Source organism: Mastigoproctus giganteus, chromosome 5 (genome assembly GCF_048544385.1).
Source record: "Mastigoproctus giganteus isolate SK-2022 chromosome 5, ASM4854438v1, whole genome shotgun sequence".
Lineage (NCBI taxonomy): Eukaryota > Metazoa > Arthropoda > Arachnida > Uropygi > Thelyphonidae > Mastigoproctus > Mastigoproctus giganteus.
In genome coordinates, this window is record NC_143579.1 from 226,190,764 (window position 1) to 226,207,193 (window position 16,430).

At 33.6% G+C, this 16,430-nt stretch overlaps 1 protein-coding gene across 1 annotated transcript in view; it reads right to left on the reverse strand.

Moving 5' to 3' along the window:
• The window catches only part of LOC150086180 (glycine dehydrogenase (decarboxylating), mitochondrial), a 115,730-nt gene that overhangs the window by 18,229 nt on the left and 81,071 nt on the right, over positions 1–16,430 (reverse strand). Inside the window, exons 15-20 of the mRNA XM_090374820.1 lie at positions 10,919–11,061; positions 9,086–9,161; positions 8,679–8,804; positions 6,128–6,207; positions 4,877–5,059; positions 371–630 (exon numbers count right to left, since the gene is read on the reverse strand). Of these exons, the coding sequence (XP_090230946.1) occupies positions 371–630; positions 4,877–5,059; positions 6,128–6,207; positions 8,679–8,804; positions 9,086–9,161; positions 10,919–11,061 (868 nt within the window). The remainder of the gene's footprint in view (positions 1–370; positions 631–4,876; positions 5,060–6,127; positions 6,208–8,678; positions 8,805–9,085; positions 9,162–10,918; positions 11,062–16,430) is intronic.

Consider the following 16,430-nt stretch of genomic DNA (forward strand, 5'->3'; position numbering starts at 1 on the left):
TGATCATTTCCTACCTTCTTCCATTTTTAGTCTTGGTCACTACATTGCTATCTTTCCATTCTTTTCACAGGTACATATTTCATTTTTAAATTACGAAAAAGACTTCAGGGCAAACAGGTTTGGAACTGCAAAATACGTGCAATAGCCTTAATTCTCGCAGCAGTATGAACTTACTGTTTCAAGCTGCCTTAGTATTTTACTAGTTTTAAACATGTAGTGATGGAAGAGGTTTAAAGTCACCATGACAGTAATATTTTATTGTCATCATTTTTCTTGTTATAATAATGCTTTCAAAACAAATAATGCACAGTTGATAAACTGAGAAATATTATCATTTAAAATGTAATTAATGCAATAAAAGAAACTTTACCATGTTTCCCCCTAAATAGCACCTTATAATGATTTTCAAGTCTCTTGCTCATATAATTTGCATTCAGAATAGCTACTTCAGTGGCACGTCGCAATCCTTCAGGACCCATCATTTTTATATATGCCCAGGAGATGGGAAGAATTGCAGAGGATCCCCATGGGGCAGCACTGACAACTCCAAATGACTGGGCTTCCTTACCAAGTCCTGCCAATGGATTTACAATGGGATGTGAGGGCAAGAAAGGTGCAAGATGTGCCTTCCTAAAGCAACAGTAAATGAGAAAAAAAAACACTACACTTAGTGTGTTTCTTAGTTTTATTATTCTTTATTAATTTCAACAAAAAGGAATATTTAAAGGAATTTTAGTTTTTGTATAAAACTTAAATAAAATATTATAGGATTATAATTTATTACTAGTACCACTGACAAATCCTTGGATTAGAATCACACCCTGATTTATTTAAAATGGATATACAACTAATAGAAAATGCATTTGGATGAAGATGGCTAAAGATAATATTATAGGTTCACCACCTGTGAATAAATCAGAAACCTTGAAAAGCATCAAGCACTTTTGTAAGCATTACTTCTCAAATGTTTCGGATGTAAGGTATGTTCCAAACTATGAACAAAGTATAGGTGAATTCAGTTCAGTTCCAACAGAAGACTGCAAGAATCAATTTCACCTCTGCTTGCAACTACCATTAATCTATCAGTCTATGTATTTCCCCGCCCCAAACTGGCAGTTTTCCAATCCACCTAACACTGCCTCTATAACATCAGAAAATATTCTTGAAAATATCCCCCTGTAAAAACAGTACTTCCTCTTAACAAGCAGTCCATGCTGAGAAAAATTATACTCCTGAATCTTGCACAATCTCTTCAGAGCTAAATTAATTGACAAAGGCTGAAATCATGTTCTTCCACCTATCATGCCTGGGCAATGAAGGCATATCAAACTTATTATTTTATTATGAAGCTTACAGATGATACAAAGATTGACAGGGTGGTTAATGATAGGAATCAAAGAAAACTACTGTAACAAGACCTAGAAAAATTGGATATATGGGTTGAGAAGTGGTAATTGAGATTTAACATTGATAAATGCAAGGTGCTTCCTAAGGGTAGCAGTAATACCAGAATAACATACCAACTGGGTGGCATCATACTCAATGTGGAGAATGAAGAAGTAGGGGTAATTGTACAGTCTGATGTGATGTTCTCTGAGCAGTGCAGACAGGCTGCTAGGACAGCTCACAGGGTTTTGTAAATGATATAAAGGAAATTTTCGAGGGACAAGGAGGTGATTACTCTTTTGTATAAGGCAACAGTTAGGCAGCATTTTGAGTACTGTATACAGGTCTGGAATCTCTGGAAGAATTGGCTCCATTGAAACAGGACAAAACAGAAGAAAAAGAAACAAGGATAAAAAAGGGTACTCTTCTCAAGAAAGACTTGAATCCTTTAAACCATAGCATCTGGAAACTGGGTAGCTGTGAGGAGACCTGACTCGAGGCTTTAAATGGATTGGGTAAACTAAATGCTGTTGGCATCCTTACTATCCTTGGAAGATGCATAAGGAGAAAAATTTAAACTGAAAAAGAATGGTTGCAGGATACATGTGTGAAAATATACTTTTAGCCAGAGAGCAACTGATTATTCGAATAAACCTTCAAACATAAATTTAAGAAGAAATTAGACAATATTAGAGGATATAGACAGATTAGGCGGATAGGTTTTTTTTTTTTTTTTAATTAATGCTGTATAAGCTTTCTTCCTTGCATTGTCTGCCACTACTAATACTAAAATATCAGATGCTTTTTAACTCCTGGCTCTTGCTCAACATTTTCTTATACCTGTTAAGTAAATTCTCAGATAATCTATTGTTAATATCATTACTACCAATCTGTACAACAATATCATCCTCTGTGCTCTTAACAGATAAGTATTGACCCTGGCAGACATAAAGGAAACTCCTGTTCCCATCTATCCTTTTTGAATAGTGAATTTTCCTACCAACAATAACTACTTCCTGTGGGACCAGCACCTTTGCCATTGGAGATTCCACTGTGCCATCTCAGTTGGGCAGTTGGGGGATGTTTAATGGGTTCCTTGTTTTAATTCCTTTGAGTGCATCAACCATTTTCCTCAAACACTCAAATTTGCCTGTCAGAACTGAATTTTTGCTTAATCTCCTCACTCTTTACATTTAAAGTAGCACACAATGGCATCTTTCTTGGCCCTGCAAACATGCCACAAGCAGTATGACCAATAAAATCCTGATTCATACAACATGCCTTGCAGTTCCACTTGGCACTTCACAATTTGTCACAGAATGAGAAAAAAAAATTTAATTTTCACCATAGCTTCTATTGGGCATGCAACAAAAGAAATTTTGTACAGCTCTTAGAAGAAGCTATGGCTTAAAATTTTGGACAACAAACATGACAGAAGACAGTGGAGCTCAATAATAGTAGTAGAAGTACTTCTGAGGTCATAATGTTGCTCCAGAAATAAATCCAATTAAAGTTGTAAAAAAATGAGATAAGAATGACTGTAGACAAAAATACAGCAGTTATGCTAATCAAATACAGTGTGCTTAAACCAATACAAATATCAGTATATTAATTTATAAGTATATACAACTTTATGCACGTTTAAATTAAGCAATTTAAAATAACGCGTGGCAACCATATTTACAGAAAACACCACTGGAGGGGGAGTACATATAATCAGATATTCAACTTTGATGAAACAGGTTTATATTAGGAAAAAATGCTTGATTGCACTTATATTTCCATTGCTGAAAAGACTGCACCTGGCTTTAAGGTGGCAAAAGATCGGCTAACGCTTCTATTTGGTGCTAATATGGAGGGTCAAACTGAATCCTGTGTGCATTTACCACTATGAAAGCCCTCATGAACTTAAAGGTTATGAAAGTCGTACATGCTCATGTACTGGTACTCAAACCCTAAAGGGTGGATGACTGCTGTTATTTTTAGATGTTATCTTGAATTTCAGTTACAACCAGAATTGGAAGTGTATTGCAAGACAGAAGGAATTCCATGCTACATCTTAATTATTCTTGATAATGACGCAAGCCATCCACCCAGTATTATTGTTGTCTGTTCCGATATCAAGATTGTTTTTTTCCCAGCAAATACAACTTCAGTACTCCAGCCTATGGACCAAAATGCGATTAAATCTTTTAAGGCTCAGCATTTAAAGTGCATTCTGGCTGATCTAATTGACAAGCCTGACCACAAAGAGATGAGTGTGCAGCAATATTTGCAGCCTTCAATATAAAAGATGCTTTAAAATTCATTGATGCTGCATAGCGTGAAGTTCCACATAACTGTATTCAAAGTTTGTGGCATAAGTTATATCCAGATCTTAGCAACTCCTTCAAAGGCCCAGATTCTGATGAAGATTATGCATAAACTAAAGACAAATGTGTGAAACTCTCTAAAAAGATAGGGTTCACTGAAGTGGAGGCAACTGATATCGATGATTTAATTGATTTGCATCATCAAGAATTGTCAAATAAAGATCTGTTTGCACTGGAGCAGCATCGCAATCAAGAGGAGGAGGCAGCAGCAGAAAGTGAAAGTCCAGAGATTAAAAGACGGATCCCTGGCAGTGAAAGGAATGTCAAAAGCATTAAATCTTATAGATGAAGGCCCTAATCTTGAAAAAAGCTCTAAAGTGCAACATAAAGTTATGCTAGAACTTGGTTGCTACTATGAGTTGTTGTGTGAGAAGAGGCAACGTGCAAAGCAACTAACTCTGGATTCCTTTTTCAAGTGCTCAAGGGATCAGTCAAGTGAACCCTCCACCTCCCGGGTTAGCATAACACCCTCACCTAACTGGTCTAAATCAGAGAGAACAGACTCTGACCATGACAATCCCTCTCATCAATATGCCTAAGGCCACCCTCCTCCCCAATCTCTCTCAATTGTTGTTTGTGTAACATCCCCACCTATCTGGTCCAAATCCGAGAGAACAGACTCTGACCATGACAATCCCTCTCATCAATGTGTCTAAGGCCACCCTCCACCCCAATCTCTCTCTCTTAATTGTTGTTTGTGTTGTACTGTATATGTTGGTAATAGTGAACATACTTTTATTTACTGTACAAAAAAAAAGTAAATCAATAAAGATGAATGAATCTCTTTGGTTGCTCATCATTTTCTTTAGAGTGCCCAGTCTTCTAACCAAAGAAGACGAATGGTATGTACTGGTACTGGTAGCTAGATGCGAGAGTTACTCGCATATGCCTTTTATCGCATATTTTGGTGATTGTTTACATTACGCATGAATTTAAATTGCACAAGACATTCTGGAATGTAACCCTCATGTAAATTAAGAAGTCACTGAATAAAATAATTAGTATAATAATTTTTATATTTTGATTACACACACACAATGGCAAGGTGGTATAGTACTACCTCTTGTTGAGCTAAAAATCTGCAGTAAAATAAGTATATTAGATTTCCTTATACTTACACCCCAATTGGGCCCATTCCAGGGCCACCACCACCATGTGGAATACAAAATGTTTTGTGAAGATTAAGGTGGGACACATCTGATCCATAATCACCAGGTCGACAAATTCCCACTTGAGCATTCATGTTTGCACCATCCAGATATACTTGGCCTCCATACTGGTGCACTAAGTCACAGATATCTCTGAAATGAGAAAAAAGTCAATTAAGAAGAGAAAAAAAAAGAAAACAGTATAGCACTAACATTATTTAAACTATTAATATTTAATAAAAATACTAGCTAGTCACAATGATTTATTTATTTTTTTTTTTTTTTTGCTTTGAACAATTTAAATAAACAATCTACATAATCAGAATTTCATCTAGATATAGAAAGATGGCTAAGCCAGCAATCAAGGCGAAACCAGTAACACTAAGGGAGAAAAAGTGAAAAATTAATTTCATGCAAAAAAAAAAAGAAAAATTGAAGGATCCCTAAGGCCATTGAGATGAAAAATATGATTATAGGATGTGACAAAAAGGTTTCTGTTTTTTACAGATTTAAAAAAAAAAATTTTTTAACCCAAATTTCTTTAACCTTTTTTTTTTAAATTTCAACCCCCTAGGAATTATTACACTTTGATATAGTAATAGAGGCATGTGATGCAAGAAAGCAAGCATTATGAGCTTATGTAGCATCAGCCAAAAAAAAAAAAAAAAATTCACACAACCATTCTCTCTAAAAGTTTGTCCAGTTCCTCCTTGAATTTATTTAAGCTATCAACTTCCATCAGTTGTTGTGGAACTTTGTCTCTTAAACCTATATGCATAGATTTAAGCATCAACATTTATGAAAATTAAGTTGTTTATTTTCCTGTTAATAATACTATCATGTTGTTTACAAAACAAATATCTTAGTAATAATCACAATAGTTACTTAAAAAAAAAAAAAACACTTGAAGCTGGTAAATAGTTACTTAAAAAAACCAAACATTTGAAGCTGGTTTTTGGAAGTTCATAACACAGCCTCTAATAGAAAATTTTCATTTGAACTTTGTTATTAAGTCAAATAATATATCAAAAAATGGTTGTATAATAATACAAACTTACACACACACACACACACACACACACACACACACACACACACACACACACACATTTTTACAAAAAATTGTTACAATATATATTATAACAATAAAGTGGTGAGATATCCATCTGGATGCCATGTAATATTTATAAAAAAAATAAATAAACAAATTAGCAATCTTACTTTATTTCTTCTTCAAAAATTCCATTTGTGGATGGATAAGTTATCATGAGGCAAGCAACTCTATTCTTGAACTGTTCTAGCTGAAATAATAATTTAAGAATTATTTCAACTGAATTATAAATAACTGCACAGATATCACAGGGGGAAAAAAATAACAAAATGGCCTTACTGCTCTGCCAGAATGCAGACAGCAAAACAAGTAAGTATATACAAGATGTCCGTAATTGTTATCTTGTGTATATGTATACAAGAGTACTATTGCAGTTATTTTGTTATGCTCATCATACTAAGCAAATTGGCTGTAAATTAATTTATTTTCAGTGGATCCAGATGATGTTTATTTAACATCAAGTAATCGTTAAAATGTGAAACAATACTTTACTAGATAAATAACAGATTAAGAAATGCTGAAAGTTACATTAGTTTAGTAAAAACATAATAATAATAAATGAGAAATCATTAATGTAATCACCAGTGTAGCCAGGGATTTTGAACTGGAGGTTGTGGAGCTAAAATTACAGTGGCCAATGGTGGGGAGGTAAAATAGTTAAAACTATGTATCCTTTAACATGATTGTTAATGTGTTAAAATACTTTACTTGAAAAAGGAAAATTATTCCACTTCATATTAAACAGGCAAATTATAAAACCATTAAAATATGCAAGAAATAATTTATTGCTTAATTTTTTCAGCAGCTTAATAATAAACTTAACCTGTTGGCAAGTGTGTGAAATCACATACAAGACATGACCAATTTTGTAGCACATTTTAATGATTTTTTTCTCTATTAAACAGTGAACTCAAATTTTTAATAAGAAATTGTGCATAAAATTAAAAGCAATTAATTTACTCCAGAGAAAACAACAGTTTGAATGAAGTGACAGCAAAATTGAGGGGGAATAAAAAGGTCAAAATTATCCCTATGACCAACAGTGGATTAGAATGCATATTTCAGGGACAGGATTTGCTATTGGTTCTGCCATGTCATTAATTTTGGCATTCTTGTGAAATTTAACTGTTTTCTTAGTTTGTGAGAGATTAAAATTGCTCCTTTTTTCAGTGATTAAGTTAAATTCTGTAGCCGAGTGGTCAGGAGCGGGAGTGCAGTAGCACACGCTCCTTGAGTCGGCCGGGGGTTCAAGCCCCTGACTGCTAAATATGGTCAATCTGCCAACCTGCACTGGATCAGCATGATTATGGTCCATTTCCCTCAACATGAATTGTTGAGGAGGCTTCCACCCTGCAGTGGGTTGATAATAGCTACAATTTACCTTTTTTAACTTCATCACCAAAAGGGAATATTTTTGGTATGTGGATAATCTGGGTAGTTTTCAATGATCTCTAATAGGTGAAAATTTCTGAACATGCAGGATACTAAATCCCAATGGTGATTTTTGGGCATAAAATGTGTCAATTATTTTAAAAAACAATTTATGTCAACTCTCCACATAAGTAGTATGTAGCATCTTGGTTTTCTCTTGTCATCAACTATGGTGTACTATTGAGATACTGTCCCAGCAGTACCCCAGCCTAATATGGAGAATTGATGTCATTTATTTTTATTTATTTTTTTAATGACAAAACTGTATCACAAAAAATCTGTCATCATTTTCCAGTTTCATCACTTCATCTTCATCACTCCAGGTCTTAACTGTGTTTTTGCACTTAGCAAAGAACAGAGGCTTGTATGAATAAGATCACTGTGCCAGTTATGTTTATGTAAAAAGTGATACATTTACTAGGAAGATGTTTTTTATATCATGGGTGAAACTTCACTGAAGTTACATTAGGAAATCTTAATTGTTCAAAAGAGCAAGGTGCACTGTGCTTATTCTAATCTGATGAAATTTGCTATTTGTTGTTTACATTATGTGCACACTTTAACTACCATCAAAACTCATAATTACTAGTCACCTTCTAACCATTTTGTACCAAAACCTCATTTATACAAAACACATACTTATTAGAGCAATAGCCTGTTCATGTAGTCAAGTGATTTTTTTTTTTTTTTAATGAATATAAATCCAATGGATAGAGTTTACACCTGAACCACTCATTTCCATGTCATTCTTCATTTAAAACTTATACTAACAGAACTTTACATTTTTAAGATTACTGAAACTATTATGGATATATTCAGCTACTAAGCCAACTAATGTTTTGATTTTCAAGGGCTGATTTTCAAATGAATTACCATTGAATTATTCAATTTCCTGAATTGTTAAATGACCACTGGATTTCTTTTGGAACTCCACATATTACAACTTTACAGTCCTTTATTTTCAATAAACCTTTCTGTTATTGCTTACCTCAAAAGCTAATATTTAAATGTCTACAATATAACATTCTTTATAGACTTAATTTTTGCCAGTTATGCAATTTTCTGGATTTTTTATTCTTAAAATGACTATTAGTTGAAATTATATACATATATATATATATATATATACACATACACACACAATCAATAACTTGTATACTATGCAATACCATTTTTTCTTCTTCAAATAAATAAATTAAAACAGCTTAAGTAAAAAGTTAAAAAGTTAACCTTAGCTTTCAGGTGTCCAATATCTACATTGCCATATTTGTCAATTTTTATAGCCTGCACAATCATGCCTGCCATTTGAGCACTTGCAGGATTTGTACCATGGGCTGAAACGGGTATTAAACACACCTAATGGAAAAAAAGGAGAGTAGGGATTCATTAATAGATAAAAAAAAAATTCATCTGTAAAATATAAATGAATGAAAATTAAAAATTTTATTCAGAAAATTTTAATCAAAAAGAGTGTCTACAATTACTTGAAAATGCATATATGGGGGTCATCTGTTTGAAGATTTTTAGAAAATTTGTGCATAAATGGGCACATTATTTGATACCTTGAAATGTATATATACTTGACTGAAAACATATGCATTCATACCACACACACAACACAATTAAGAAACCCTTACATTTCTCTTTTCTTCTCCTTTACTTTTGAGATAAGCCATAATTGCTCTCAGTCCAGCATATTCTCCTTGGGCTCCACTAAAAGAAAAAAAGATCTTTGACAAAAAAGCATCCCCACCTTTAGAATTAAAGGGAAGGACTAAAGAAATAGTCAAATTATGTTCCTCTTTTTGTATAAGCAGCATGTCTTAATTTTATTTTTAATCAAAGAGTTGTAGTAAATGCAGTTAAGCAATACGTACATAACAAAATCTTTTCATAAATTTAAAATGACAATTTAGAATACCTCTCAACCTTCTGAAGGATAAGGTGAACCACTGATATATCATTTTTATTTTAAATTTTGTAGAAAGTTATAAACTTGTCCTGTTCTTGCTGTTACTCTAATGAAAATTTAGAGAGCATTCAAGTATATAAATTTAAACGAAAGGGGTGTTTGTGTTGTAATATCATTCCTCATTTGTCAAGATAGTATTTGTACATCCAAGCAGTACAGACACCTACAATAAGATCATGAGAAACAATCATTGCAGAAAATCAACAAAATTCAAAGTTGATTTACAACCCTCAGCTGAAAGCAGTATTAGCAAACCATGAAACAATTTCTGACTTAAACTATAAATTCCCGATTGTTGGGGTTGGGCATTTATAATTACATATGCTATTCTTGCCAACAATGACCAAAGAGGAAGTGAAACTTGAAAAGTCAAGCAAGATGGTATGTCTCTCTAAGTCAACTTCAAGTTTGGAAGCCATTCAAAACTTCTAATAATGCCAATTTTTAGAGAAGTAAAATAAAATCTACCTAATTTATGTAAAAAGTATGTAGAATGATAGGAATAAAAAGGTAAATAAAAAAGTATGCAGAATGAATGAAATAAAAAGGTAAATTAAAGTCTTTGCAAAATTAAGCAGAGAGTTGCCTAGTGGTAATGAACAGGCCCATTGACAGAGCAATGCTAATCTTGTTGAGTGTTCCTCTCCTGAGAGGAAGACTATACCATCTTGATTGACTTTTCAACTTCCTTTCTTGTTTGGTCAGCACTGGAAAGAATATCACATGAAAGTGATATTCTTTCTGATGCCAGTAAAAATCTTCATGAAGATTTTTACCTGTGGCTATATAAAATTAAACTGTTCAGAAACTTGAGAATGCAAATTTGGAAAATGGCTGCTTTTGCAAAATGGGATGTGGTAAATAAGGATGTGAGTAGATGCTTAGGGACAGTAGCTATTATCAAATGCAAGCACTTGTAGCATGAATGTTTAGGGATATTTATATTCAATTTTTCTTCCTAAATAGTAATGAAATGATAACAATGTTTTTATTTATTTATTAATTGCAGTTTTTAATTCTTAAACTTTCATAACAATGAAAGTTTTATTATTTGAAATTACCATTCCATATGCACTGGCATATTATTATACTGTTACAAAGTTACATTATTCTGTAGTTATTAATAAAAATCAAATATAAAATATGTTTGAAAACTCATGAGCAATAAATTAAGTCCTTGTCCTGAAAAAAAAAAAAAAAAGTGAAGAAATTTCATCATGCATGTTATCTGCACTCAATTTCAAATACTGCATTGAAATACCCGAGGAATCCTATAGTATTTTTAAAAAAAATGTGAAAAGATATTAAGAATGAACTTAAGCTATGCTAATGTATATACTAATTAACATTTAAGATATTGCAAGAACTACATAAAATAACTGTTAAACTATTAAAACACTATTTATAGGACTCCCAACTTTGAAATAAAATTAACAGCTATAACTGAAAAATGTATAGGTTATTGATAAAATTCAATTCATTTGCAAAATATTCTGACCTATTGGGCTGAAATGAAATTTTGTCATAGCCAGTGATCTCACACAAATCCCTCTCCAGTTCTTGAAAGAGTTGATGATATCCTTCAGCTTGATCCAAAGATACAAAAGGATGTATATCTGAAAAATAGTGCCAGGAACAGGGCTACCAAAAGAAACAAAAAAATAAATAAATAAACTTTATACCCCAATGTAACCCCCCCACCAAGTTAAATATAACAGAAAGCCTTAATTAGTTTTCTCTAATGGTAAATTCCAACATATAAATTAACATAAATAAAGAGCTAAATTCATATAGCACTTAGTATTAGTAAAATTATGTATGGAAGCAAAGCTTAAACACCAGCAAAAAAAAAAATGTTAAGTTTATTCAAACTACCCACTTCCATAACATTAGCACTGGATGGAAGCTTATTCCAACAATCAATTACTCTTTGGTGAAAAGCACATATTCATACATCTAATCTGTCTTTTTTCAATTTATCTTTTTTTTTTTTTCTTTTTCAATCTTTTTTTGATCTAGGTCTCCTTGTGTGTGTGTCATCTGAGGAAAATTATGTCCTTCCTAATATGAGGTTTACAAATGTGCGTGCTATATTCCAGGCATGGCCCAAATATTAGAAGTATTAATAGTAGTAATGGCAAATGATGCAAGAATATATAGCATCAGCCATATATATTCTGAGCTTATATAGCATCAGCCAAAAAAAAAAAAACCTACACAGTTCACTGATCTGTGCCCTCCAAGAATTTGCCTAGTTCTTCCTTGAATTTATTCAACTCATCCACTTCCACAACAACAGATAGAAACACGGATGGGATCTATCCAGTTATATTGAAGGAGGTGGCAAAGCAACTAAGCAAACCCTTAGCCATAATTATTAGAGCATCCTTGGACTCAGGGGGAGGTCCCCATGGACTGCAGATGTGCAAATGTATCCCCAATTCACAAAGAGGGATCGAAGGGTGACACAAGTAATTACAGACCAGTTAGTTTAACTTCTGTTCTGGGTAAAATAATGGAGTCACTGGTTAAAGATGCATTGCAAGATCATCTTGACAAGACTGCAACAATAATTCAGACACAGCATGGGTTTGTTAAGGGAAAGTCTTGTCTGACAAATTTGACAGGATATTATGATGTGGTTACAAAGGAACTGGATGCAAAAAATAATTTCGATATCATATATTTGGATTTCAGGAAAGCTTTTGATACTGTTGCGTATGGAAAACTATTATACAAATTGGAGCAGAATGGTATTAAGGACAAGTTGCTGCAATGAATAAAAGGTGGTTGAGTGGAAGGAGACAGAAAGTGGAAATTAATGGACACTGGTCTTCATGGACTAATGTTATTAGTAGAGTTCCCCAGGGTTTAGTGTTGGGCCCATTGTTGTTTTGTATATTTATCAATGATATTGATGAAGGTATATCAAGCTTAATTTCCAAGTTTGCAGATGATACAAAGGTTGGCAGGGCTGTTAATGACAGTACAGCAGTCTTTTATGTACAACAGTATCAAAAGCCTTCCTGAAATTCAATTATATAATACCAAAATTATTTTTTTCATCCAGATCTTTGGTCACTGCATCATGATAACCTACCAGATTGGTCACACAAGACCACCCCTTGACAAATCCGTGCTGTGATTGCAGTATAATTGCATGCCTGTATTACTTCTTTAACAAGTGATTACATTATTTTCCAGGAAACAGACATTAAGCTAAGGTCTGTAATTACTCATGTTGCCTTTTGATCCTCCTTTATGAAATGGGGATACATTCACACATCTCCCGTCAATAGGGACCTCTCCTGAATCAAGGATGGTCTCATAATTATGGCTAAGGGTTTGCTTACCTCTTTTTGCAAACATCCAATGCATTTTTTTTCTCTGCCAGTCTAATCAGCTCAACTGACATCGACATAGGTCTGAACCTTGAACAATATCTCTTTAGTTTGTATAAAAAGCTTAGCAGCTTCTATGATTACTTCCCTGAACATTTCTCATTTGGCATTTTAATTTCAGTTGATCTCACTGAAAAGAGTTTAATAAATATCTTCTGAGACATTATAATTGGCAAAAAAAAAAATTAGCTCTCTTTACCTCTGGCAGTAGTTATCTTTGAAACCTTTGAATACACTATGACCACTGTTGCCTTGTGGTTCATTCCTCTATCTGAAGACTCATTTTCATCTAAGTATTCAAATTTCAAAATTAAAAATACACAGTCTATTAAGAAATTTTCTTGCATGATGTTCCTTTCACATATATATAAATATTTTGTTGGCAGATTGGTCTGCTCTACAGTAAGCAAATGGATTAAAGCATTCAATGTTGAATATATTTTAACCCCAGGGGCTCACATCTGGTGAGTATGGGCTTGGCAAACCCAGGGTCCTGAGCCAGATATCATCATTCTTCTCTTTCTTGGTGATTCCTTTCTACTTCTCTCTCTCTCTCTCTCTGGGTAGCTCGGGAATTTTTTTTTTTTTTTTTTTTTTGGCTGGTGCAGTATAAGCCTCAGGCTTCCTTGTACCATATGGCTAATAATAATAATAATAATAATATGGGCATGATCCAAGGGGGCAACTTTCAATTTGAGTTTATTAGTAGTAATTAGCCAAATATGGTTTAATGTATGCATTAAACCATAATGTATGCAGTTTATGCAGTTTATTATAAACTGATGAAAAACTTCACAACATCTAAAATAATGACAGCTACTTGCTTCTAGGATGAAAAATCTCAATACTTCAGTCTGCTGAACCACTATAGCTGATCACATATACAGAGTGAAGTTTAAATCAAAGAGATATTTCAAATCAAAGTTGAAAATTATTAAACAAATGCAATGAAACATGGGCAGTTAAAAAACTAAACCCTTACAAAAAGTTAAACTCTTACCCATGATTTTTTTTATTTTTCGGAAAAAGGGTCAACTTTCCTAAACTTTTCACAAAGTCTTTAAAAAATCAAAACATTTTCTTTGTAATAATTTGTGAATTGTACATATTTAAATTTCCATCTTGGAAATTTAAACTTGTGTACTTCGTTCGCTAAGGCATGATCCTTTTAAAAAAAAGGAAATTTGAGTCATTTTCATCCCTCCAGTGAGTGAGACTTTTGGCCTTTCAGCATTTATACTCACATTGGAAAAGAACACATTATTCACAAGTTGGAATAAAAAAAAAGTACATTATATTTTTCCTCAAGTTGTCTCAGGGAAGACAGTTTTATTGCTAAAATAAATGAATTTTATTTTAGCAATTGAAGACATTATTATTGCTAAAATAATAGAATTGAAGACATTACTGAAGACATTATTATTGCTAAAATAATAGAATTGAAGACATTACTGAAGACATTATTATTGCTAAAATAAAATAGTAAAGTAATTATCGAACAATCTGCTATTTATTTAAACTCATGGTACAGTTGTTTCAAGATTTACAGGTCTTTTGCCATATGACGAGTAGCCTCTATTTGCAACTTATGCAGACCTACAAATAATGTACAACATCTCCAGAATAATGTGATAAGCTAAGTGGTACATGGAAGAAATATCCAATTAAATACATATGTTTAATTGGATATTTCTTCTCTAATAACCTCTAATAGTGGGGCCAAGTTTGGCCTAAGCAGCAAAGCTAGAGTGATTAGATTTAAATACAGGTATTAAAATTTGATAATTATGCACTTCTGTGTTTAATCAAAAGTTTCTTCTGTATAATACTTGCCTATTTGTGTAGAAACTGTGCATTATTCACAAATTGCTGTATGAAGTGTTATCAAGAAGTTCAGGGACTAACTGATATTTGGGAAATAACAAAGAATACTGGCTATTTGGATGGATCTAATTCAAAGTAATCTCCTTGGCAGTATATACATAGATTCCTATGCTTTTACAACTTCTGGAATCAATCCTGCCAGGCTTCTTTTGGAATTGCTAATAGTTCCATGTTGCATTCAGAATAATTTCTTCAGTTATTGCAAGTCTGGGTCCTTTCAAGGTGGCTTTAAACATAGGAAATAAAAAACATGAGCTAAATCCAGTGAGTACACTGTTCTCCCCAAACTGCATATCACAATCATAGCAGAACTATTTTTTAGTATTACTGGTAGAAATGGCACTAGCATTTGTGATGCCCGAAGCAAAACCTTGTCACAGTGCATAATTCATATTGTATCTTAACATGCATATATAATGCAAGATAAATTCATAACAAATGATGTCCTGAAAGTCAAAAAAATACAATAAGTATGATTTTCGCATTAGAGAGAGAGAGAGAGAGAGATTGTCTTGCTGTTGTGTGGCTTAGAAAAGACAGTCCTCCATATGTGAGCAGAAAGAAAAAAGACTGTCACCAGAAGAAACAACTGGAGTCTAGTGCGAGTTCGGCCCCCTCATCCAATGTCATTTAGAAAATACTCAGTTGTATGTCTGGAAAATGACCAAAGCAGAAACAGATGCCTATGATTTAAATTATTTCAGTACCTATATTGAAATACAACTTACACCTATTATAACTTTGCATTTTCTTTACTTTTTTTTTAAATTCAGATACCTATATGAATTTAGTTAATAACCTAGGACCAGAGGCAGACTGGCTCATAGCAAATTTGGGTCATCAAATAGACATGACATAAGTGATTCAGAAAGGGCCGTAATTGTTGAGAGCTGCCAAGGAAATTGCATGTGCTTATAGACTAGTCTGTCTGCTAGAGGAAGATCTAAAATATATATTGGGGTGGGGGGGAATAAAACAGGTGACATTAGCATTAGCATTAGCATTAGTAGAGGCATTTGATGCAAGAAAGCAAGCTTATGCAGCATCAGCCAAAAAAAAAAAAAAAAAAAAACCACTTCCACTTCACCCCTCTGTTCGTTCAAAATACCTGTCCAGCTGAGCCTTAAACTTATTTAGGCTATCAACCTCCACCACAAGGGATGGAAGTCTGTTCCACCAACCAACCACCCGCTGGCTAAAGGCAAATTTCCGCACGTCTATCCTACATCTGTCTTTCCTCAATTTGAATTTATGCCCTCTCAGGTGATTATTCTGAGCTAGAGGAAGAATCCCATCAGCATTGAGCATGCTTAAACCATTCAAGGCTTTATACACCTCTATCAGATCACCTCGCTGGTGCCTAGTCTCCAGACACTGTAATTTGCAAAACTTAAGCCTTTCTTCGTAAGAGCACCCCTTTGTTCCATTCACTAATCTTGTTGCCCTTCTCTGTACTCGTTCCAGCAGCTCTACATCCTTCTTGAAATGAGGCCTCCAGACCTGTATACAGTACTCTAGGTGTGGCCTGACCATCGCCTTATACAATGGAATAATCACCTCCTTATCCCTGCTGAAAAAATTCCTGTATATCATTGACAATACTCCATGAGCTACTCTTGCAGCCCGTCTGCACTGCTCAGAGAACTTCATATCTGCCTGCACAACCACCCCCAAGTCCCTTTCATTCTCTACCACTGTCAGTGTTGTACCATAGAGTTGATACGT